The sequence below is a fragment of the Euleptes europaea genome, chromosome 13 (genome assembly GCF_029931775.1).
Source record: "Euleptes europaea isolate rEulEur1 chromosome 13, rEulEur1.hap1, whole genome shotgun sequence".
NCBI classification, from domain to species: domain Eukaryota; kingdom Metazoa; phylum Chordata; class Lepidosauria; order Squamata; family Sphaerodactylidae; genus Euleptes; species Euleptes europaea.
In genome coordinates, this window is record NC_079324.1 from 41,346,970 (window position 1) to 41,373,418 (window position 26,449).

Below are 26,449 nucleotides of genomic sequence, written 5' to 3' on the forward strand. Positions count from 1 at the left end.
TCAGTATAAGTCTCTCTCTCCATTGTGAATAACCACAGCTCATACTATACGTCATAAAGGGCCTTAACCATAGAGAGAGAATATGTTGTAAGGTCAAATCTGTGATCCAGTTACAGTTGTTTTTAACTCCATTATCTCTTCCCCAAACTGAATGACTAGGTATTGTTAAATACATGCTTTGCTTAAATAAAAACTTTCCCCAAATGTCTGTTCCCATGCCAGTAATGACATCCCATTAAACAAATTATCTCAGTAATGACATCTCATTAAACAAATTCATTAGCACCTCTAGGCCTTCGTTTCCCAAACTGCAACACACATGTGCACAAACCCAACAGTTTCTCCTGGGAGTCTCAGTGGCTCATTTCCCATATTAAAATACATATCTAGTAGCCACAGCCCTTAAAATGCCTGGCTTTTGGTAACAACCTTCTGCTTTTACACTGATGATGTGTTTAAAATCTCCAAAATCTTCAAAAGATACAGCTCTTCTACAGTCAAGTCCAAGACTGTGAACAGGGTTGCTACCTTTTATTCATGGCTCCAATGCCTTAAATACCACAGAGTGGGCTGATCAGCCAGTGATGTTTTTCTGTCTTTACTGAATTGTTTCACTTGCTGATTTATGCAGCTATGAAAGGTTAAAAAAAAAGTCCTGCCATTAAGAAGTTGGCAACTGTCTTATTTTTGAATCTGTACCATGGTGCTGGAGGGTGGGACATTGAAAATACCTCCCAGACTTAACATTTAAAAAAGCCCCCTTTCTGTTTCTGTAGACTATTATATGTTCCAGATGCTCAAGACTTTCATGTTTCTGTATCATAAAAGGAGCTCAAAAGAGTAATTCAGTAGCCTTAACAAGTGGACCTATTCCAAGGAGAATTTCCTTCAAGTTGACAGGAGTTGACAGGAGGTGAAACATGGCAAATTTAGACTTAGGACATTCTCTGTTATCCTGAGTATAGTTTGATAAGCTTCAGCTCATGAGCTCAAAGTACACAGATAATGACACACCCACACAATTACTGCTGGACATATTAAAACAAAAATAGAAACAAAGTAATATTTAGCATATTTGATGCTATCAATCTGTGACTCAAAGCAGCATCTCTTTCCATCACGGGTGGCTTCAGCCTTTTAGCCAGCAGTAGTAGTTTCCGACACCACAGCTGCTAGTTCTGCTTGGCAACTTTTTCCTGCTTGTGAAGTACCTGCTTCTCCACTGGGGAGGGGGGAGAATAAGTTGCTCAGCTGACTAGATCTCCATGCAGCCCTTCCCCCCTTCCTCTCCACCCCTACATAGGGCTGCCAATCTCCAGGTGGGTGCTGGAGAGCTCCCAGAATTACAACTGATCTCCAGACTGCATAAATTACTTATTTATGATTTATTTATTTAAAACACTTGTTCTACTTCTGGAGAAAATGGCTGCTTTGGAAGGTGGACTGCATGGCATTATACCCTACCAAGGCCCCTCCCCTACTTAAACCCCACTCTTCCAGGCTCCACTCTCAAATCTCTAGGTATTTCCGAACCCGAAATTGCCAACCCTACCTTACACACTTCTCTCTCAATAGCTGCTGCCACCACAGACACAGATATCAAAGGAATTCCTACCTGAGTGGTGTGATCTCACCGTCCTGTCTTCTGCTGCCTTTAGAGACTTTGCTTGAGCACTTCCCTGCTCTTTTCCCCAAGGCAATCTCAGGGCCTAGCACCCTCAGCTTAGTACTAGAGGGATGAGGGATTGAAGTGCTGCCCCCCCCTCCTTTGGGTTTCTTTCTGAGTTCAAACTACAGCATTCAAAATAAAAGGAAATTTATTAAACAAATAAAAAGAATACACATGGTTGCTCAAGCATCAGTCTGAGCAAGGATACAAATATAAGGTTTAAAAAAGCAATGCTCTTACCGTATGATGTTTAATTAGGATAAACTAGTAATTCTTTAAGTTGCAATAATTTAGTCCATCATTACCTCTGCTTTCTGAGTTAGGTCTTCTTGCACTTTCCCTCAACGTATGGTCAGGTGGAGTTCTTAGGTAAAGGCATAGTCCTTTATGGCTTGAGATAAAATGGCTAAGCGCAACTACCTCTTCTTCTCCATGGTCAGGAAATATAATCTCCCCTTGCTCAAACCCTTGTAGGTGATTTAAACTCTGCGTTCCTAGGTGTGACTCTCTAGTTGCTGTGTAAACTTGTTTCTCTTTGTTCTCTCCAGCTTTTGTCATTTGCCAATGAAAGACACCAAATTGCTCTGTGTTTGTAAGTTGAGTCAAACCTAAGATGATTTAATTTTCCCTGGTGTGTCAACTAACTGCGACAAATGTTCATTGCTTCCTCACAACAACTTTGTAGTGCAGACCAAGTCAGCTTAGAATGGAAGTTCTGGCATGCCTGGCATTTGTTCAAACTGCTTTTACAACTGTGCACACATTCTGCCAGCAACCTCACAGGGTGGAGAAATGATTCACCTAGTGATTTTTGTATACTATGCAAAGGTTGCCCAGCCTAAAACAAAAAAACAAATAACCCTGACATTTCTATTTTTGACTGCTGTATATAACTTTGATTATTGTTATATTGATTTATGTTAATTTGGTTATGTTTATTAAGTATTTCCATGGTATGATATCGTATCTAGCTGGTTTACTCACAAATGCATCATCACGCTGGGGAAATTGGATCCACTGCAGCATTTCCAAAAATTGAAGTATTTTTGCTAGCAGAGCATATTTCTCTCATGGGGGTAGCTGGGGCTGAAGCAGGAGGGGAGGAGGAGAAAAACTGATGCTCCACCAGCAGAAATCCTGTCCAGTGAAACACTCCAGTGGATCTAAGCTATGGAGTCTTGAAAGGCCCACTGTCTCCCCTGTCTCCCAGGGAAATGGCTGGAAAATCTGCCCTTTTCCAGCAGAAAACAGCCTCAGAATGAGAAACACAGATAATTTAATGTTTCCTGCTGAAATAATTAATGTGACAAACTCTGGAAACACAGGCTTTCATACTGGTATGAACATTTCTTCAGTCTTAGATACTTCAAGCAAAGTACTGTCTTTTAAAAAGAGGTGACGTTATATGCCCAGGCGGATGCTGAGCCAGAATGCACGTGCACACATGAAAATAAGGTACTATATAATTTTGCCAGGGAAACATTAACTGAATTGCAAACAACTTTCCCACTGTTTTCAAAAATGTCACAAGGAATACCAGCAGTCATGTGTGCAACGTTTTTTAGGATTTACTGCCTCCAGCAGATTTCTAAAGGAACTGCAACACATTTTCCTCTCTCAGGTCAAAGTTTCTTGATGCAAGTTGTTTCAGAAAGTCAAATTCACTCAGCTCAATAGTCAGCAGAAACCCACACTGGAATGTGGAGACAGTGGTTGCAGTGGAATTAACCCACGGGTATTCAGATGTGCAGAATGTGCAGTAGCCCAAAGGGGCCAACCAACAGATACAAGTTAGTTACAGCAGGTAACACCCACTGCAATGCAGTATAAGAAGAAATCTGGTCTCCACTTCTCTGCACAGCGCCCCTTCATGCATTTAATGCAGCATCTTCATGCTCACTGCAGCCTAATCATATGTATGGAGCCTGGAAGGGTAAGAGCAATGCAAAGTCAGTGAACCTAGCACCTCAGGGAGGTGGAAGTCATGCAGGGTAAAGAAAATGGCAGAAGCTCTTAGGCCAAGCAGAAAATAATCTCTCTCTCCTTTGAGTCTTACCCTGCATCCTCTGATAATCCTGAAAACAAGACCAAGACTCTGAAACTTCAGGCCAAGCCCTAAGACCTGGCAATTGTGAGTGTGTGGGTAAAGTGCCATCAACTTGCTTCAGATTTATGGTGACCCTATGAATTAATAGCCTCAGTTTAGTCATTTTAGCTTCTAGGGACAGTTCGTGCTTGATTTGATCTAGAATCCACTGATTTGCCTTTTTGGTGGTCCACAGCATCCGTAAAACACCCCTCCAACACCACATCTCAAATGAATCAAGTTTCTTTCTGTCATCTTTCTTCGTTGTCCAACTTTCACACCCATACATCATAAGGGGGAATACTATGGTATGAATTATCTTGTTCTTGGTTGCCAGCAACATATCCCTACACTTAAGAATTTTATTCTAGCTCCTTCATGGCTGCCCTTCTCAGTCTCAATCTCTTTCTGATTTCTTGGTCACAGTCACCATTTTGATGATAGAGCCAAGGAACAGAAAATCTTGAATTTCAATTTCTTAATTGTTAGCTTTAAAGTTGTATAATTCCCTTGTAGTCTTTTACATATTTAGTTGTAATCCTGCTTTGGCACTTTCTGCTTTAACCTTCAGCAGTAGTCATTTCAAGTCTCCGCTATTTTCTGCCAGTAATGTGGTGTCATCTGCATATCTCAAATTATCAAGGCTCCTTTCACCAATTTTCACTCCACCTTCATCTAAATCTAATCCAGCTATGCTTATTATGAATTCTGCATACAGATTGAAGAGATAGGGAGATAAAATACATCCTTGTCAGACACTTTTCCAATTGGAAACCATTCCGTTTCTTTATATTCTGTCTTAACAGTAGCCTCTTGTCCAGAGTACAAGTTGCACATCAAAACAATCAGATGCTGTGGCACACCCATTCCTTTTAAAACCAACCACAGCTTTTCATGATCCAAACAGTCAAAGGTTTTGCTGTAATCTATGAAACTGTTATCTCTGATTTTCTTCTGAAATTATCTCGTATGCTCCAGTAACCAACGTAAATTTGCAATATGATCTCTAATGCCTCTTCCTTTTCTGAATCCAGCTTGAACATCTAGGATTTCTCATTCCATATATGTCTTTGCTGTAAGATCACTTTATTTGCATGAGAAATTAATGCAATGGTTTGATAGTTGCCACGGTCTTTGCCATCTCCTTTTTTGGGAATTGGAAGGTAGATGGAGCATTTCCAATAAGTGTGCCATTGTTTTGTTTTCCACATTTGTTGGCATATTCTTGTTAAGTTTTTGATGGACTCTGTTATTGTGTCTTGGAATATCTCTACTCCTGGTGATTTGTTTCTCCGAATTGCTCTCAGTGCAACTTGCACTTCACTTTCTAAAACTTTAGGTTCTTCTTCAAAAGATTCTTCTTGGAAGGAATCTGTCATCATTTCACCTCTTCTGTATTGTTCTTCAGTGTATTATTCCTAGCCTTTCTTTATTTTGTCCTGTTCAGTTAATGCTTTTCTGTGGCCTTTTAAACATTAGTTGTTTCCATCGCTGCCACCCCCTAACTACTTCGGGACTTTATTTTCATTATGCATGTTTTCTTTGACTTTTAAAAGTCATCTCGCTCTCTCCTAACATTTCCCCTAACTTTTCTGGATGCTGTTTTATCCCGAGGTAAATATCTGCATCAATCCCAAATCGATAGTTAGTCCTCTGCATAGTTTTAGTCCGGGGTTTTCTCCCATCACCCACATTCTTGCTTCTCCCTCCCACTTGTCTTTCCCCTTCATCCAGCCCCTCCCCTCAAAGCCGTTTTGTTTTGTGAGTGCAGCACTAGTGATATACTCCTGGAATGATCACAAATGACCTATGAGGCTGCTTATTTCTCCATTCTCCATTTAACTTGCTCTCTTCATTGGCCCACCCTGCCCATTTTTTATTTTTTGTTTGTGAGTACAAGATTAGCAATAGAATGCTGAAATTGTATAAACAACCAAGCAAGTGTTCTTATGTCCCCTGCATTGAGATTGCAAGAAACAACTGTGTTTTTTTTGGGGGGGGTGATTTGCCTGAGCTCCCCATCATCATCATGTTCCAAGTTTGTGGTTAATTGCAGCTTTTCCATAACGCCCCTTGGTGAGCCATGTGAGCCACATGTGATAGCCTTATAGAGAAATTTTTAGTCAAATGGTGCATTGATGTCCATTTCTCCTTGGTCATTTTGGGTGGAATCACATCATGATCTCCATTCTCCATTTAGCTTGTCCTCTTCAACTGCCCCCTCCCCAGTCTACCTTGTTTTTTGTTTGAGAATACAAGCCCAGCAATAGAAGAATTAAATAGTGCAAATGACCATGTGAGTGTTATGTCTCTTGAGATAGTGAGAAATATTTAATCAAATGGTGCATTGGTGTGCAATTATCCTTTTGGTCATTTTGGGTGGAATCACAGTAAAGCAGGCATGTGGAATTGGACCTTATGAGATTCTCTGCTTTGGTCTTAAATGGCTACTCAGTTCAGTTAAAATGAAGGAATCCCACTGCGGGGCTGGTGATGAATTAAAAACAACACTACAGCCAATTACAAAGCAGTATTTGCAGGGGGAGGGACTCGCAAGTATACCGACATTAGTGCCTTATTTCAATAGCAATAAATCTCTAGAGTGTACGCGTGATAAAAAAAAGGGGGTGACAAGCCATGTAACAATGACTACATTGGTGACCACTCCTACATTAGTTCAGACACTCTGCATTTTTGCAGGTGATGCAGAAATTTAATCCAATTAATTCCAAATACTCCAGGAATTAATTTGGGGAGCGGGGGGGAAGCCCCTGTACAGAGTGATTTGAAAATTCAACTGCAAATATTGTGCATCGAGAGAGCAGCATATCCAGTGGAAACAACCCATGAATAAAAGGCCTGCGTTGATCTTTCAGCATGCCTAACCGTGCTTTAAATTTCCCTTTGATTTCTTGAATCTTGTGGAACAGATCCCGTGTTCTTCTTTTTTTGTTGTTCTACTTCTTTGCACTGGTTATTATAATAGTTCTCTTTGTCTCTGTGCCAGTCACTGGAACTCTGCATTTAGATTTCTGATTCTATTTCTGTCATCTTTTGCTTATGCCTCTCATCTATCTTTAGCAATTTTAGAGTTTCATCAGTTATTCTTTGAGGCTTTTCATATTTTTTGGTTACAGGAAGGTGCATTCTTCCTTGATAATATCTCTGGTTTCAATCCACAGTTCTTCCGGTTCATGTTCACTTGAACATAGTAATGCAAATCTGTTCTTAACATGGTCTTTGAACTCTTCAGGAATGTTTAGATTGTATTTTGGAACTATGAATGTTTTGGAGTTTTTCTTCATCTGTATTCTAATTTTTGATATTAATAATTAATGGTCTTTACCACAATCAGCTCCTGGAAGACCTGGAAAGCAAGCCTGGCAATTACTTGGAAGTATTTAGTTGCTTCATTTATAACTCACCTTCTTCCCAAATAGGAACCCAAAGCAACTTACATTGTTCTGCCCTCTATTTTATCCTCACAACAACCCTGTGATATAGGTTAGGCTGAGAGTTTGTGACTATGTATTCTATATCATCCTTCAAATGTGTAATCCAGTTTTTGTTTGAATATTAAAACAATGCAGTAAAGACCAGTATGTTTTAATATTCCTGTAATCCATCTTGAGTCTCAGTGAGAAATGTGAATGATAAAGGAAAGAAATAATTTCACTGGGTGATAAGCCATTCACTTTTAGCCTAACCTACCTCACAGAGTTGTGAGGATCACATGGACAGGGCTGTGTATGACATACTATATTTAAAATTTTAAAACCATTTGTTATGTATCCCTACAAGGTTTCTTTTACATAAATGGCTTTATTTGTCTCAGGTCACATGGAACACTTCTCTCTCCACACTCTTCAGGATCATCAAGGAAGGCCCTGTTTTGATAACCTCAAAAGCTGGAGGCTCAGGCCATGGCCTCAAGGAGCAGGCCTCCTCCATGGAATCTCACCACCCACTGCTCCTTCTCCAAGGCCAACTTGCTAGAGCCAGCAGATCTTCTTGTTCAAACAGTCCTCAAGTTAATTCAGTTGCTCACTTTCTTATTTTTGCACTGTATTGCAAGGGCATCTTGAAAGTCCTAAATAGGCTTAAGGAAAAATGAACCTATTTTCTTGAAGTATGTAAATCTCTAAAATACGTACATTTTGCTAGACATGCAGCTGAAAGGAAAATTTTTCAATAGGTGTCTTGTGCATTTAGAATCTAGGTGTAATTAACAAGCATGTGAAGCAGCTAGAACTTATGCACTGATGGAGTCATACCAGATCTAGCAAGACTGAAGAAACACCAAGCCAGGAAGTCACATCTGGTATTCCAAAAATAATATATTCCAGTTTCTTCTCAGAACATTTGGAAACTTTATTTGGTGCCTTAAAAAAACTTTTAAAAAAGCTCCTAACCAATCAGCATTCATACAAGATGACTTGGTTGTTCTCAAGGTTAACTGAGGTTGGACGCAAGGCTTGTACATAGAAGTTAGCAGGGTCACTCCTCAAGTTCATCTTCACTCACCTGCCACCAATACTAAAAACAACAACAACACAATTCTTGAAGCAGCCAATGCTATTATTACTGGAAGGCCTAATGGCACCTTTAAATATAAAGCATGGAGGCACAAGGCTATGCAAAGCTCATCACCATTGAAGTGAATATTGAAGACCTTTAGTTCTGTATGTCGTAACTCCAGTAATTGTTATTAGCCTCCCTGTTTTTTTGGTGTTATGTCTGTTTATATGTTTTTATTGAATTACTGTACATATACTTTAAGTGTTTTTAATGTTTGCTGCCTTGGGGATCCAATCTGGGTGGAAAGGTGGCATAGAAATGTTTTAAACAAATAAACATAGTACACTTTGAGTCATCCTTCGAAAAGGGGAAAAACACCCCAGAACCAGACAGCAAAGCTCTCTCCTTTAGAACAGAAGCTGAACTCTGCAGCTTATCCTACCCTTGGGATGGCTGGTGTCTTGGAAACAGACAGTCTGATGGATAGGCACACTGAAACCCAAGCTAATGGAGCCCTGACTGGGATATCAAAATTTCAGCAGCTCTTTTATTGCATGATTTATTTCAGCTCTTTCCATGTTGACTAGGAAAATTTCCAGACATGAGTTTGATATCACTACTTCCTCTCCTACCTCCCAGCAAGCCTCATCCAGCCAATTTAGTATCCCTAGCAACACTCTCCTGTGCAAAGACGTCACACCATTTCCAAGACAACAGTTCCTAGTGCAATGATGTCATGGTATTACCATAGTGACACTCCATGAAAGGCAAGGGGAAAATACCCTAAAGGAACAGAGAAGGGAAGAGATGGAATTAGGAAAGGCTATCTTTGAGAGAAAAGCAAAATGTATTAACTGCTCAAGGCCTGTAATATGCCAGGGAAAATATCACACAAAACTTCCAGGAAGAATATGCCTCTACATCTGACTGAAGTGTGCATAATTTGCTTCGAGATAAATATCCTAATTCTACACAATTAGGATTTAGCAATTGTATTTTAGAAGACTTATTTGCAACACATCCACACCTCTGACAATGCTCCTAATTAAATGCTGACCTCTCTCTGTAGTACAGGCTTTGATCATCGTCAATACATATAACTCTCAACATTGCCAAATCTGTGGATACTTAAATCCAGAGATTAGAGCCATGAACCGACAAGATGGATCTTTCTATAAACCTGAAAAAGCCTCAAGTTTGCAAAAAATCTTAAAGCTCTTTCAAAAAATACATTGGGGATTTAAAAAAAAACCAAAATAATGGAAGCAGCACCTGTAGCTTTAAGAAATGAACACCCTCTGCAGCGGCCATTATGGGGGTTGTTAGGCAACCTCAACAGTATTGCCAACCTTCAACCCTTGGTTTCTATCTTGGTTTCTAAAGGCAAGAAGTGGGGGCAGAGCCCTTTCCAGGGCTGTTTTGTCCTTTGAGGGATGACTCATTGGGGCCAGTCCTGGCAGCAATCACAGACAATTTGATACCATGCAATTGTCATGACTCACCCAGGCCTGGCTGTTTGCTGTTGTTCAACCACAGCCACCCCATGAAAGCCAGCAAGGTGTAGAGATTCGTTTCATATTCGGACCTGGAAGGCCCAGGTTTAAATCCCCATTCTGTCATGGAAAGTCACTGGGTGACTTTGGGCCAGTCACCCACACACAGCTTAACCTATCTCATGGATTGTTGTGAGGATAAAATGGAAGACAGAAGAATGATGTAAGCTACTTTGAGTCCCCATTGGGGAGAAAGGTGAGTGAAGTAAATGAATTAAAGGTGAGTGAAGTAAATGAATTAATAAATGAAGTAAATAAACAATAAATTTAGCTGAAGACATTAAAAGGTAGGTTTGTTAATGGGTGGGAAATGGGGACAGTTAAGGATATGGGGCTGCCAGGAGGACGGGTATAGAGTGGGGAGGGAAATACAGGGGAAAGTAAGGTGCTCTACTCAAGTACTTGTTGCTTCCCCACTATGTAACTGAGTACCACACAACTTGGCCAAACTTTTCCCAGGGAGCGGTTGCCGAGGGAAGGAAGGATGAAAAGCTGAGGACAGGTGGATGGGAATAAAAGAAGGATGCAAAAAAAGGAGAGGATATGGGGGCTTTAAGGGAAGGGAAAGAGTAAATCATAAGGGAGAGGAAAATTATATGCCTCCTGCAAGTCCTTGGGGGTACCAGCTTGTTATATTGCATAGTAAAGAGCTGACTTTTCTGTAAACAAGAAAAGCAGCAATAAGACATATTACATTTATAATACCAGATAAATTCCCTGAACAAATGTTCAAAATTCTCCTGAAGCAAAGCAATCTGATGCTTCGGTGAAAGAAGAGTTGCCTTATTTAGCAGTAGAGGCAAGAGCATGTAAGAGAAGGTTGACATTCTAGGGCAACCTAACAGTACAAGGAACAGATTTACTCAAGATTAGCAATGCTGAAGAAGGCAGTAGCCTGAGATTTTTTTTAATACTAGCTACTAACTCAAACAGTTTAGCCAACCATAGTAAAGCCACAATCCAGCCAGTAATCAGTAGTATAGGCTGTCTAGACAGCAAGATCCAGATCTTACCAGCTTCTTCTCTTTAAAAAAACACCCTATTCTCACTCCACTTCTGACCCCCTTTAACTTCCATTTTGCCTAACCAAAGGCAACTAACCTGCAAAAAGGCCCCTTGAGGTATTATTGATACTGAGAGCATTGGCAGGCATTGGTTGTCCCAGGCAATAACCAAATTCCAGCACACTGCTCCAAGATACCGTTGTACATTATTGAATCCATATTGGGAAAGTGCATATTTCCATTGAATAAACTTGACCCCTTACATGGGTTTTTGCAGCTTACGTAGTATGCGCTCACCACAGGATAAAAACTGCATTTGAGAATGCTTAAATGAATATGCATGAGAATATGAAGCTCTTCATGTTGTGTTAATTATGGATATAATTCACAACTATTAAAGTGAACAGGGAGTTTTGCTCTTGAATATGGACTGAAGCCATGAATTCTGATCAAAAACCCTGCCGAGGCACAAGGTTTTCCATTGTCATCAATGGAATCCACAAATGTATTGGTAGCTCTCTACATCCTAAGCCAGCAGCACTGGATTTCAGACACATGCAAGGATCTTTTGTGATTTTATGATTCTTTGTTGGATATGGCAAGGCATTTCCCAAATAAGCTGTGCCAATACTTAGCACTGTTCTCTTCTGTAATTCCTCTCAAAATGGAGAGAATATTGAGATTGCTTTATCTTAACTAGGTAATTAAACAATTATTTAATGGCTTGCCAGACCTTGGTAAAGGCGATGCTTTGTTTGAAAAGGTGTTTTTTCCCAGGGAGTTCATTGAGAACAGAAAACAGAGAGCAAATTTAATCAGCTACATACACCCTGTCTTAATCTGACCACGGATCCATCAGCTTAAAAACCAGGAGTTATAGCAACTCAACAAGGAGGCCTTAGCTAAAAGATCATATGTTTGGGCTTTATAAACGGGCTGCAGAATTGCTATGGCAGGAACTATACTTTGTTCTAGGCAAACCATGTCTAAAAGGACAGCCAGTAATAATGCACTATTTGATTTCAAAACAAAAAAAGGAACAGAAGGATAATTCTAACCATTTCCCACACACAGTCTATTAGTGCATGTCCATTAACCCAGAGCCAGAGATACAGGCTGGTACTGTGCAGATGCTTGCCCTCTGGCCCTGATGTGGTAATAAAAACATGTATGGGGGTAAAACTACAGCCAGTGAGGCTTTGTGTATCCTCGAAAAAACCACCTGAATACACGAGGCTGAGGACAGAATTGGTTCTGTTAGAGGACTGTGCAGTTCTTACAGCTATTATCAATGTGTTTGGCTGCATTTTGCCAGATCTTTGGGGCAGTCTGGCAAGACTTCCCTTTGGACCTAAGAGGAAGAGAATGTGCACGGCAAAGTACTGTAGTCAGGTACTGTCCTTCATATTAGTGTCTCTCTCAGGACATTGACAACATTACAGGAATCCCCTTAACTTTTGTGCTATCACCAGAAAATAAAAATGTGTCAAGGCTAGAACATCCAGGGTATCAGGAAGAGAGTGGTTATATCCACTTAGCAAATTATAAGTAAATCTGTTCAGTGAACTGGCTAATCAGTGATTGGTCTATGGGCCCACAGGACAGAAGATAAATGTGTGTCTTCCACAAGTAGAGAAATCAGCCAGGCATCAATTGCAACTAAGGCAACAAATCCACCTTGTCTCTTATTGCCATGAGAACCCAACCAACAATAATGAGCGGCATCTAGTTCCTTAAAAGTTTATTTAGATCCCTTGATTAGACACACTGCAAGCATCATTTTGTTTAGTAAATACAGGACATCTTACAGCCAATATCCCCAAAGCAGCAGTTTATTTTTGTTTAATTCCAACACACTTAATTTAGAATTCTGGTCTCTCATCATCATCCATCTTAACATGGGCTAACATTGACACAGAGCTGTCAGAATACACAGACAACTGAGCAGCCAAAGAATTTACCAAAATAAAATTTCATGATTTTTCAAACTTGCAAAAAAAAAAAAAAGTTACAAATATCAAAACCTCTCAAGATGCATTGCCTGAAACCAAAGTCCGTGAACATTAAGAGGCAAACACAGATCACAGAACACCGCCACTTTAAAACCGATGAAGACAAAATCAGTTCACACCTTATGGTAGTTTCCACTGGCCGACGGGATCAGCATACTTTTCATTTGTTTTGAATGTACAAGGCATACTGCTGAACACACACAAAATCTGCTCCTTCCAAAAAGAAAACTGAACCATTCAGATTTCTGATCAATTCCGCTCACTTTCCATTATGTTAACCGATATATTATGAATCAAATGAAACTAAAATGTCTCATTTTCCTTCTACACAATCAATATGCCACTTTAGTAAAACGGGGCTGATACACCTTTCAGTCCAGCAATATACATGAAGAGCTGTCTGATGCAGCACCTGGCAGACTTCATAGCTGTGCCAACAATACAGATATGCTTAGCACTAGATACATAGTGTGATTGTGGCAAGGAAGTATTGGTGATGGGGGTTTGATGGTAAGCTGTGATGGGGAAAAGCTCTTTAATTGTTGCCCTCCCCTGCTTCCTCATCCTGCTGATCGCTTGTCCAGAGAGTGAGGTTGTCTCGAAGTAGCTGCATGATAAGAGTGGAGTCCTTGTAGGAATCCTCATTAAGTGTATCCAGCTCTGCTATGGCATCATCAAAGGCTTGTTTGGCTAGAAGGCAGGCCTGCTCAGGGGTGTTCTGGATTTCATAGTAGAACACTGAGAAGTTGAGAGCCAGCCCCAGCCGAATGGGGTGCGTGGGCTGCATGTGCTCTTTGCTGATCTCAAAGGCTTCTTTGTAGGCAGCTTCTGATGCTTCCACAACACTGTTCTTCTTTTCACCTGCAGCCACTTCTGCTAAGTAGCGGTAGTAATCACCTTTCATTTTCAGGTAAAAGACCTTGCTCTCATATTGAATGTCACTGCAGTTCTTGATCAAGAACTTATCTAGGAGGGCTAAAACATCATTGCATACGGTCTCCAGCTCCTTCTCAATCTTCTCTCTGTATGCTTTAACCTTTTCCAGCTTCTTTTCATTCCCATCAGTCATGGTTTTCTGTTCTATACTGCTGATGACTCGCCAGGAAGATCGCCTGGCACCAACAACATTCTTATAGGCTACAGACAGCAGGTTTCTGTCTTCATTTGAAAGGGGTTCATTCAACTCAGTCACCTGCAAATGCACACAAAGACTTTGAGACAATCTGGTTTCAGGGACAAATAACCTCCTTCCAAAAAAAAAAAAAAAAACACCCATAAAATAAACCTCCTACACACAAGTTTCATCCTTGTCTCCTTAAAAATCCAAGAAGGAAAACCAGCTATTGTTCATTCAACCAAGACAAAAAAGAAGTTTTAAAGAACTATTTGGGAAAGCCTTGAAGTCATTGGCATTAACCACAGTTCCTAAATTCTTTAATGTGTGAAACTGGTTCCGTAATTTAGTTATAGAAAAGAGCAGTAGCATTCGAGATAATATTAATTTAGTTATAGAAAAGAGCAGTAGCATTTGAGATAATGTCTTACCCAGGGTCCAGGGAAACAACAGGCTGCTTTGGACATTACTACCTACCCCTACATTTTGGGGGACATTCTCTGGCTTGCATGCTTCATTCTGGATTCTTCCTTGATCCTCTCACAGGATGTCTCTTACTCTGAATACTGAACCCACTTTCTCTGTACACACATACACAATTTTTCTCTGGTAACATTTGGTTTCTGAAATCTGACTACTGGATGCATGTGCACACACATCACACACCCAGAAAAAGCCCATATTAACCAAGAGATTGCAACAACATGGTAAGTAAGGGCTGTAGTCCCATTTCCTAAATAAAGACCTTACAAGAGGATAAAGGAGAATCCTGTGAGCTGCTGTATAGATATATGAACAAAAAGGGGGAGAGAGTCTTTGCTAGCCCCAAGATTCTGTTTTTGAGACCATGAAAAAGGGAAACTACCTATTGTAGCATATAATGTGCTATCATTTTTTTGGTTGCCTTGCATATACAAATACACCTTGGGGAAAAAATCCTCCTTTCCTACTCTAAAAGTGGCCTTTCAAAATAGCCTACTGTAAAGATGTTTCTACTAGGAAAAGACAGATTAGAAACAACTCACAGAATCACTATGAACACCACTGGGGGGAAAAAGCTTAACTTAAAAACAAAATAACCTTTTCTACCCCACATTAAGAAAATTAGGGGACACTAGAGAAAAATGACAGATAGCACTGGAAGAGTGTCACTGCCCGGGTACAAAGGTTATCAGCCAGTGAATAAGATATACTTATACAGCTTCAAAACATCAGAATCAAAATAAACAAAAGATATATGTTTGGGGAAAATCCCATGCATTCAATTGTGGTGCAGGTGCCTAGGAATTTACTTCTCTTCTTATCCCTACACAAGGTTGGCATTTATTAGAAGTGTAATCCTGGCACCCAGAACTTGGAACAGTCCCTGCTGTTTTGTCCTCCCTTGCTCCCCTCCATTTAGAACAGATGCTTAAGGCTGCCATGCACAGTGACTTGCTTTTAGATCACCTGAAGAGAGCAAGGTTAAGCACACACAAAGCAGAAATGATGTCTAGATTTAAAAGTGTGTAAATAATTAAATGCAATGCAGTTATAGAATGTGATCTTTAAGTCACAAGATGAAATCTTTTCATTTTTGAAACATAATCTCTGAGGTAAGTCGTAAAAAAAAACTTGTAGGCTATGTTTCTACAAGTCACGCCTTGGGCTATCTTATAACAGTGGCATTCTGACAAAACAGAACCAAGTAAAAGGCATATATTTAAATTTGTGCAGAGATTATGTAGTCAGCTAGCACTACACATTTGAGAAAGATGTTGATTGCCATCTCATCCAGTATGTCACTGATGCAATTATAAATTCTTGCCAAATTAGCCTTTTCCAAGTTCTCCTTAATTTTTTTCGTAGACTGCACTTTTGGGGCTTATCTTGAGGACTACTGCGAACATCTATGACGGCCACTTCTCAATATACTTTGGAAAGTAACATTACACAAATATTAACATAACTAGTTTTTAAAAATAATACTATGGTTGGGAGCAGTCTTTAATGAATAATATGAATTAGAAGTGGCATAGGCAGGCCATGTCAGTGTATGGCTTATGAGATGCAGTTAAGCATTTGACTGGCTCTAGCCTGGAGATGCCATTTTGTGACTGGCTCTGGCTGGAAAGAATCCTGGGTTCCATTTTTAAGAAACCAGATCCTGCAATCCTGAAATTTGCCTTCAGGCATCCAAAAGCCCACTCACTCACTAGACTTGCCAGGAGCCCCAGACCCTCTGGTGAGAAGGGCAACCAGCAGCACCATATTCCCTCCCTGCAAGCTTCTATTATGCAGCAGTAAGGAAGACAGGAGTCTATCACCATTTCCCACCTCTTCAAAATTTAAATGTGAGTTAGACACAGGCAAGGCCTACTTCAATTATCACTGCAGCATGGGAAATATAGGAAGACAAGATAAATGCAAGATAAGCTGTCATAGATGCTTCAGCTCATCTAACAAGGTTCAAGTATTAATTCTAGGATGGTATTAAGAATAAATGTAACAGCCTCTCAACCTGAAATCCTAAATTACAAACCCAAAGCGTAATGGCTCCTTTCCATAACACTGACCTGAATTTCAGGAAGAAATATAAAGGGGAGAACCATACATATGCATTTTAATACTGTGATTCTGCTAAAGTTTTTCATACAGAGAGTTTAAGCTCTCACACTCTTCCTGTACTTGTGAATGGCATTCCACTAACCATAAGGAATTTGAAGAGAAACACAGTACAAACATTCCTCACTGAGGAACAGTTATTGATTTGAACCCCACCCTGACATAAACAGCTAGTCGTATTATCAGGCATATTCAGGCCTACTGGAATGCCTTGGTGCAAATTACACATGTGCGCGCACACACGCACATAAGAAAGCAAAAAACAACCCCTCATTAAAAAAAAGCTTCCAGACACACATTGGAAGAAGTCAGCTTACACTGTTGGAGAGATGAACGCCTTTGCACCAAATTACATTCCTGTCCTCTATGGCCGTTTATGCATGCGAAGTTTCGCCTTGGATTTGCCACTCTCTAGATGCGCATTTTTCCCATCCGAATTCTCAGATCTCAAAAATAAGCCCCCGTGCAAAGTTCTGAAAATTCAGATGGAGAAAATGTGCACCCAGAGAGGCTAAAATCCAAGGCAAAACCTCCCGTGTGTAACGGGCCTATATTAACATTCACAAATCTAGCACAACTCTTTTATTTAATTCCCCACGCGCGTCCTCCCATTCATTTCAAACCATTTCCCATGCGCGAGTCTGCCTCCAATTCCCCACGAGCTGGGGATGCCACTCGAGTCCAGCTCTGTCCAATTTTCCAGCACACAGGCGGGCATCACCTGACCGCTGCCGCCTGTTCTGGGGCAGCCAGCATCAACGACAGGAACCGGGATAGGAAAAGAGGAAAAGGGGTTGACCATGGTTTAAGAGGGGAGTGGTCATGTTCATGGAAGAAAGGGGTATTCATGGCTACTAGTCAAAATGGATACTAGTAATGAGTCCAGGGCAAGAGTCCAGTAGCACCTTAAAGACTAACAAAAATATTTTCTGGTAGGGTATATGAGCTTTTGTGAGCCACAGCTCACTTCTTCAGAAACAGCTAGAATGTGAATCCATCTGTCTTTAAGTAGAGAGTGAATTCAGACAAGCATTAGTATGTCAATGTTAACAGTATGTCAATGTGAATAGCAGGAGTGATGGGATTAGGTGTCGTCTGCAGAAGAGTCTGTGATGTCCAGGGGAGAGATGGGTGTGGAGAAATCAGCAGTGGTAATGAGCCATGAATGCAAGGTCTTTATTCAGCCCAGGTAAATGCACTGTCTTTAGTTTGAATATCAACTGTAATTCAGCCGTTTCTCTTTCCAATCTCCCTTTGAAACTAGTCATGATGCAGACCTATTCTCTCCAGGATCAGAGGAGCATGCCTGTTATCTTAGGTGCTGTGGGACACAGGCAGGATGGTGCTGCTGCAGTCGCCTTGTTTGTGGCTTCCTGGAGGCCCCTGGTTGGCCACTGTGTGCGAGCAGGCTGCTGGACTCGATGGGCCTTGGTGTGATCCAGCAGGGCTTTCCTTATGTGAAGCGGGACCCGCTGAGGCCCACGCTCGCCTTCGGGGCTGAAAGACCCACCCAGTAAAGCCTGCCTACCTTCCCCGAACCCTCCTCTTACCTGAGGAGACTCGACGGAGATGGAGAGGGGGCGCAGAAGAGCCAGGGCGTTGGCTCCCCCGCAGCCATGTGGAGGCTGCGGCGGCGGGGCCCGAGGGGCGCGCCGCGGGTCCCCGGAGCCCTCCCCCACCCCCCCAGCCACTCACCGCTTTCATGGCCGCCGCCATGTCGTCGTATCGCTCCGCCTGCTCGGCCAGGCGAGCTCGCTGCAGCAGCTGCTCCCGGTCGCTCATGGCTGCTCGCTCCGTCGTGGCACGGGCAGGGCGGGCGGGCGGGCAGAGCCTCTTCTCGGCACCCTTCCTCGAGTCCTCGCAGGGGCCAAGGGGAGCTGCGCCTCGACGGCGGCTCCCTCTTACCTCAGGCCGGCCACGGAGCGCGCGAGCGGAATCAGCGAGAGCGCGCCCCGGCTGTTCTTTCTCGCATGCGCAAACGCGCACTGACCAGGACCGGGCAGTGGTTGAGGCGCTTCGGAGAATGTGAGCATGCGCGCGAGCTCCCTGCGACCGTTGGCGGCCGCTCCCGCCAACCCTCTCAAGAAGACCGGGTGCCGGGGGGGGGGGCGCCTATAGCAGGATCACAGCAGCTCGCGCTTAACCACCCGCTAATGTCCTCTTACTCGCACTGCGCGTGCGCACTGTGAGGACACCGAGCGGGTGGGGTACAGGGAGTGACGCGAAGGCCGCCGGACCGCCGTTCTATTTCTAGGTGACGTCAGCTACTATAAATAGCTCCTGCGCTGTAGCGAAGAATTGGGCGGTGTCAGTCGGCGCACGCGTGATAGAAGTGCTGCATTGCAAAGGGCGGTGGTGCGCGCGTGCGCAGGACGGCATTGCAGAGGGTGGTGGTACATTTGGGCATGAGCAGCCTTTTTTTAGTTTAGTCAGTGGGTGTCATTCCTTGGCAAGTAGGGTTGTGGTGCCTTAGTTTTCCTCGCTCTTTGTAGTGACACCTGAGGCTTCGACCTGTACACGTTTCGCTGGGAGCAAACCCCGTTGAATAAAGTGGACCTTACTTATGAACATACTTAGGATTGCGCTGCAACACCAGTAATTGCTAGCAACCCTACACCTAGAACAAATGTCCTGTTCCTTTAATAGAGGATTAGTGCATGGAAATGTACTGTTGTAGCTTTTCAAGGCCAGAAATGCTGGAAATTATGAAGCTGTGGAAACCAAACTTTTTTTTTGGGGGGGGGGAATGGAAATGCTGGGGAAAACTACATGCAATACACATTTTCCTATTAAGCCTGAACCAGTTTTGCTGCTTTAAAAACATAAAAGGTATCATTTCCAACCTTGTTGAAGTATAACATTAATTAGCATATTTATGGGATTTAAAAGTATAGAATCATAGAGTTGGAAGGGACCACCAGGGCCATCAAGTCCCAACTCCCTGAACAATGTAGGAAATTCACAACTACCTCCCCCCTCCACATCCCTAGTGACCAGAAGATGGCCAAGATGCCCTCCCTCTCATCATCTGCCTAAGGTCACAGAATCAGCATTGCTGACAGATGGCCATCTAACCTCTTCTTAAAAACCTCCAGGGAAGGAGAGCTGACCACCTCCCGAGGAAGCCTGTTCCACTGAGGAACCGCTCTGTTAGAAAATTCTTCCTAATGTCTAGACAGAAAAACTCTTTTGATTTAATTTCAACCTGTTGGTTCTGGTCCGACCTTGAGCAACAGAAAACAACTCGGCACCTTTCTCTATATGACAGCCCTCCAGGTACTTGAAGATGGTTATCGTATCCCCTTTCAGTCTTCTCATCTTCAGGCTAAACATACCCAGCTCCTTCAACCTTTCCTCATAGGACTTGGTCTCCAGACCCCTCACCATCTTTGTTGCCCTTCTCTGGACACGTTCCAGCTTGTCTACATCTTTCTTAAATTGTGGTGCCCAAAACTGAACACAGTACTCTAGCTGAGGTCTAACCAGAGCAGAGTAAAGCGATACCATCACTTCGCGTGATCTGGACACTATACTTCTGTTGATGCAGCCCAAGACTGCATTTGCCTTTTTAGTTACAGCATCACACTGCTGACTCACGTTCAGTGTTTGGTCTAAGACCCCAAGATCCTTTTCACACACACTACTGCTCAAACAAGACTCCCCCATCCTATAATTATGAATTTGATTTTTCCTACATAAATGCATTTGTCTTTGTTGAAGTATAAATACTTTAGCTTTCTATAAGCAAAAATGCTTATATATCTGATATTAAAATGATGGAGAGTTGCATACTGCTGTACTCTGCTATCTAAGCATGTTTCACTCATTCCATACTGGGGGAAAGCCCATACTTAACAGGAGTATTTTTTAGTGCTGTCCAAAATCCCCCATTCTTTCTGATGGAAAAATGAGGGAAGTCATCAGACTTTTTATGCTTTACATTCTAATGATTTCTGATAAAAATCTAATAAATTAAATAATCTCTAATAAAGAAGCTTATTTTCAGTGCTCCCACAAATTTCCCAATTTTGCCATTGGAAAATTTTTTTAAAGTCCTTGTCAGGGACTTTCCCCCAAAATGTTTGTGGTCCCTCCTCCCAAGCCTTCACATCAATTATTTATGTCATGGAGGTAAATTGTATCAACTGGTAAATAACATCCTCTATTAAAAGGGGCTGAACAGTTTTCTCCAGGCTTGTTGGCAAATCTACCAGCATTACATTTAAATCAGTTTTACTCTGTGGGGAATTAACCTGAGGTGTGGATAGTATTGTTTGGTGGCAGGAAGCTTTCAAATACAGTAGGCTGCATATCTGCAATGAATACAGGTCTGTGGGCTTTGCTCTGGGGCACATGCTGGCTTTGCTTCATACTCCCAGCTAAGTGCTAGAATTTGAACACATGAAGCTGCCTTATACTGGATCAGACCCTTGATCCATCAAAGTCAGTATTGTTTACTGAGACCGGCAGCGGCTCTCCAGAGTCTCAGGCAGAGGTCTTTTACATCACCTACTTGCCTAGTCCCTTTCACTGGAGATGCTGGGGATTGAACTTGGGACCTTCTGCATGCCAAGCAGATGCTCTACCACTGAGCCACAGACTCTCCCCTTTGTTTGAGCGGTGGTAATTCTGGAACTTTCTTACATCAGTCAGCCTGCTTTCATCCATTTTTGTATTTCTCGTCAGTTTTTCGTAGGTTTCTGCAAAATATTACTAGTTGAGGTTAAATATCATACTTGTAAACTGTATACCTGCATCTCTGGGGAAGGAGCCACTGCTCTAGCCAGGCAGTTTGGCTCTGACAGAAGGTCTGTGGAGAGTGTTGTACATGTGTGGGCTTTGCGGGGGGGGGGGGAACTGGGCATCCTCTGAAGCCCAATTCCCCTTCCCTTTATGTCCCTGGCTGAAAGGAAGCAGGTAGCATGCCCCTTGCTTCTTGTCGGCCTGGCCAACTGAGACTTGCTCCTGTGTGCTGCTTTGTGCTGCTAGTGGTCTAAGACTGAGCAGGGATAGCACAGATGTCCTTTGTTTTGGGGCAGGCAGGGACTTGTTTCTACCAAGTGGGATATTCTTGCAGATCTAGGGGTTATTCATCACCCATCTCCTAGGGGCTCACTTCCACACTCTGTTTTAGCCATCCACCCTTGAAGAACTAGCTTTTACTAAGAGGAGTGATAAGGAGTGATTTATTTTTTCTGCCAAATATTAGAGAGATTTGTTGTGCAAGGTGGGAGGGAAGCAACTGTACATGAATCTGTGTGTGCGTAGGTTAAAGCCAGGGAACGGCTGGGTCGCCATCTGTTTAAAAATATTATATTGGCATGTAATTCAAGTCTTCAGTGTTGGGAGTTGTAAAGCTAAGCATCAGTGTGCAGTGAGGCAAGAAAGGAAAAGAGAAGCTGCTAACAAGATTAGAAAGACATGGCTGTAACAAACAAGTGTTGATACTGGGATGACATGACCTGTTGTGTCTTCTTCCAAAAATATCCTTAGTGTTGAAGGTGCTGAGAATTCACTCTTAGTAGTTTCCCTGCCATCTATCTAGAACTGCAGTTCCCAGGGGAAAACAGTGTTGGTTAAGCCATATCAAGGGAGAAACCTGAAGAAAGGTCACTGCATCCCAGTTGGGGTTCTCTTATCTACTTGTTCATCACTTGTTCTTTCCCATATCCTAACCACCTTTCCTCCTCACCCCCCGCCACTCCTTCTCTAAAAGTTCCTGTTGACCCAAAGGAATTGAGTCTTCTTGCATTTGCTTTCCTTGGGAGTCTCCTGCACCCTCTTGTAAGGATGGTCATATACGAATGTAATTTGCAAGACAAAGAAATTAATGGTTTTGTACCTTGTTCCACTAAAATGATAAACATTGGAATTATGTCGCACTTTAAGCTTTATGGTCAGGACATTCAGTTTGTGTTGCATGGCAGTTGAGGAAATGGGTCAGTCCTATACAATTTTTATTTAAAAAATCTTGTTTCTTACACATTGTTCCCCTCTTTGGCTGGATCACACAAATTAAAGATGTGTCCAGTGGACTTGAGTTATTAAGCATCTACTGCAGTTTCTTCCCTGGATGCAAAATGTATGGCAAATACCCATCTCTATTTAAAAGATGTCCTTGGTAATGCTTGTGGAACTGTTCCAGGAACAGAACAAAGGGGTGGCTACCAATCTCTGTGCAATCATTTGTGCATACACATATGCATCAAGAAAGGCCCATTTCTGGGATCAAGCTGCTGGGAAAATATGTGTCCACAGATAGGGTTGGCCAAACTCCCCCCGCCCCCCCTGTGCCTGGTACACAGAAATTTAAAAGGTCATAAACAAAATGTTTATTTTTATTAATACATGTGTAACAGGCCCTTTCTTGAAACTGAGGGGACCAACACTGCCACTCCAATGCTTTTGGGGACCCTGCTTGGTTTTGTGATATAAGCCATCTTCTCTGTTACAAGATGTTCTTAGGGTAGCAAATGTAAAGACTTTGGGTGAGTGCTGTGAGGTGGGTTTTCTATTGAACTTGAAGAGTACAGAGATCGTTGAAGCAGGAGATTTAATAAAGCAACAAAGAAGATTCATTATGTAGTAGTTACGTGGTGAATTCTCATTAAAGCTTGTAGTTTCCAGGTCTGCTCATCACCAGGGTCAGGCCTCACAATTCTGTCCTCTCCCAGAGGTAGAAGAAGAATTAGTTTTTATAAGCCAACTTTCTCTACCACTTAAGGATCAAACCGGCTTACAATCACCTTCCCTTCCCCTCCTCACAACAGCCACCCTGTGAGGTAGGTGGGGCTGAGAGAGCTCTAAGAGAGCTGTGACTAGCCCAACGTTACCCAGCTGGCTTCATGTGTAGGAGTGGGGAAACCAACTTGGTTCACCAGATTAGCGTCCACCGCTCATGTGGAGGAGTGGGGAATCAAACCCAGTTCTCCAGATAAGAGTCCACCATTCCAAACCACCGCTACAAACTGTACCACACTAAACTACTCTGGCACACTACCAGGCAGAACTACACATGGTATTGTCTGCTCCCTTGCTGCGACACTTTCCCCTCCTCTCAGCACTCTTCCTCTTCCTCAATTCCCTTTGGAAGGAGATTGGATGGTAGAGCAGCACTCCCGTTGGCTCAGGTGTCAAAACAGCTGCGTGCCTGTTTTAACTCTCAGGGCCAGGACAGCCTCCTGTTTGTCTCAACAGGTTGCTCCCATGTTGGGCTAAAACCACTTTAGCTGAGATCAAGAGAGCTTTAATCAAGGCCTTTTTTTTGTATCCGGTAAAACATTTTGCAGGTGTTAGATGGAATGCCACTTCTTTTGAACCTCAAACTTTATTCTAATAAGCGGATAGAATATTGGTCGCCCTTATACATAACTCCTCATGATACAGATACTACCACCATATGTGGTAAAACTAAGCATGTCCAATATGCAAAGGAATTGGCTCTGAATGTCCAATTTGCAGTTATTCCAGTTCAAGCCTCTTGATTACACCATCAGGAAGGTTCTCATACTTCCATCATTTCCGATTGTGAAAAACAGAGGGCATTTTTATAAAGGGAATAGAGTTGTGGTTTTAATTGCCTGTGAAAATTCTAAGCATTGTGAAATTAAGTTTATTGCATGTATCATACTTTTTTCATTTCATGGTTCTCTTGTTGCATAATCTAGTTTTATTGTATTGTTTACTGTACATATTATAGAATTCTGTAATCTACCTTGAGTCTTAATGAGAAAGGTGGATTATGAAAGAAGGAAATAAATAAATGGGCCAGAGTAACAGCATAGGGTTGCACTTGTAGTTTAGTGGATGTTACATACCACCTGGTTGTCGGCTTATATTAAATATCTCTAGTGTAACTAGAAATACGTACTACGTTAATAAAGCAGTGCATCTTTTCCTGCCTTTTTTCTGAAGTACCAGAATCTGACAGATCTTTCTTCTAGGGCACAACCTATGAGGGAGCTCTCCAGCACAAAGCCCCTGCTACATTACTTCTAAATTCTGCTTTGTATGCCTGCTTCATTTTCATGTCTTTTAAATATTGCAGTCTTCTTGTGGGAATAGTTTTTATTCCTGTGCAATTCATAGATGAACTGCCTTTTAGTTATTCTATGCTGAGACTTTAGCTCTAGAATCTTATCCTTCTGTTGCTATGGTTCAACCCAAGATCTAGCCAGTGAGGGAAGAGGTGGGTATATTTGTCTCTGTTGCTAAAGGCAGAGGAGGCTTACTAGCCAATTGTAATGAGGCAGGACTGGGGGGCTCGCCTTGAAACATCAACTCTGTCAAGGGATCAGTCTTTCTGTTTCTGTGCTTGTAATATCTCTTGTGTGTATGCAAGGGGCATCCAGCTAAGCTGAGGGATGGATGGTTTAAGTAGGTGGAATGCCAATTCATTCATTTTTTCACTTGCAGACCAGAAAACTGTTTGCGCAAAGTCTCTGTCTTCTTTACCTGAAAATGACAACACACCTCATTCATGAGTAACGTGTTATCACATAAAGATGAACTAACAAGAAGCTGCCTTATGCTGAATCAGATCCTTGGTCCATCAAGGTCAGTATCCTCTACTCCAGTGGTTCTCAACATTTTTTTACTCCATTCCCCCCTTTCACCATTGTTCAGAATATAACTCCCCCCTTCCCAAAATAGTCTAACTCAAAAAAAAAAAAAAACTACAATTTTACAGATAGTACATAATCTACAGGACATCACACTTTGTTGAATAGTGGTCCCAATTCCCCCCTTGGAACCCTAAAATCCCCCCCTGGGGGGGGGAATTCCCCCCTTGTTGAGAACCCCTGGTCTATTTAGACTGGAAGTTGCTCTCCAGGGTCTCAGGTGGAGGTCTTTCATGTCACCGGATACCTGCTCCTTGAGATGCCAGGAATTGAACCTGAGACCTTCTGCATGCAAAACAGAGGCTCTCCCACTAAGCCGTAGCCCCTTACTCTTTTTATCTGTTAGGCTATGGGATAAAGAAATGCTCCTACAAATAGTTTACCATTCTAAAAATAAGACAATTGATGCTTAAATCTATTGTGGGGATTTTTTTGCGTGTGCGCGTGTATTTTACTCTATAGAAAAGAAAGTGAAAAGGGAAAGATGATTGGAACAACTTTTATTTGAAACTCTTCAACAACAGAAAGTCAGTTGTAGGGACAAGAGTTTTGTTTTGAAACAGTGAAATAGAACTTTTGAACTGGACTGTTGCTTAAAAAGACGTAATTTGATTTCAGGCTGCCTAACACATGTTCAAGAGTTGATTTAAACGTGAAACAAAGTAGCACCCCATAGGGGTTTTGCCCATGAACAGTGCCTCGTTTACCCTGAGCCGTTTCTTTAAACTGGGTACTGTGTATAGGTAGCAGCCCAGTTTAAAAGGATACTCTGAGAGAGTGCAAAGTCCCATGCTCTTTTTCCTTGGCTAGTGTCATGTTTAATTAAGAACCCACAGGATGTGGCACTGAGCAAAAAGTTACACGTTGGAAAGGGAAGCAGACCTGGAGCAGTTGGACTGTGGAAGGACTTTTGGAGTATCACTGGTGTTGTGCTTCCCCTTATGAGTTGCAGGTGTACAGAGGACACTAGTAAATTTTGCAATGAAGCCACAAGTAATCTTCTAAGCCTTGCTTTTAATGACATTAGCATGCCTCACTTGTCCGCCCCCCCCCAAAACACTAAGATACTGGGGACTCACATGGTTCCAAACTACTGTTGTTGGGACAGAGGAGGGAGTAGGCCTCAGCCAACTCCCAGTGAATTTAGAAATAGATAACCCTGTAATTAAAACAATCTTTGTAACTAGGAGCAGCTTCCCGGTTAACTGGGAGGCTTCTTTAGGGCCAAGCCACATGATGTGCTGCCAGAAGCAGCAACCCAACATCTC

General features: G+C 42.2%; 1 protein-coding gene across 1 annotated transcript; it reads right to left on the minus strand.

Annotated features, from left to right (window-relative positions):
• Positions 1-13,117: 13,117 nt before the first annotated feature.
• On the minus strand, positions 13,118-18,385 carry YWHAH (tyrosine 3-monooxygenase/tryptophan 5-monooxygenase activation protein eta). The gene is made up of 2 exons (XM_056859361.1): positions 18,256-18,385; positions 13,118-14,034 (listed from the first exon to the last, which is right to left on the minus strand). The coding sequence occupies exons 1-2, from the start codon at positions 18,340-18,342 to the stop codon at positions 13,378-13,380; spliced, it is 744 nt and encodes a 247-aa protein (XP_056715339.1). The 5' UTR covers positions 18,343-18,385; the 3' UTR covers positions 13,118-13,377.
• Positions 18,386-26,449: the final 8,064 nt, after the last annotated feature.

Excerpts from the sequence above, each read along its gene's own strand:
- YWHAH (XM_056859361.1), bottom strand. The coding sequence starts at position 18,342 with ATGAGCGACCGGGAGCAGCTGCTGCAGCGAGCTCGCCTGGCCGAGCAG. Across the intron at positions 14,035-18,255 it reads TGGCGGCGGCCATGAAAGCG|GTGACTGAGTTGAATGAACC; the intron begins GTGAGTGGCTGG and ends GTGCATTTGCAG.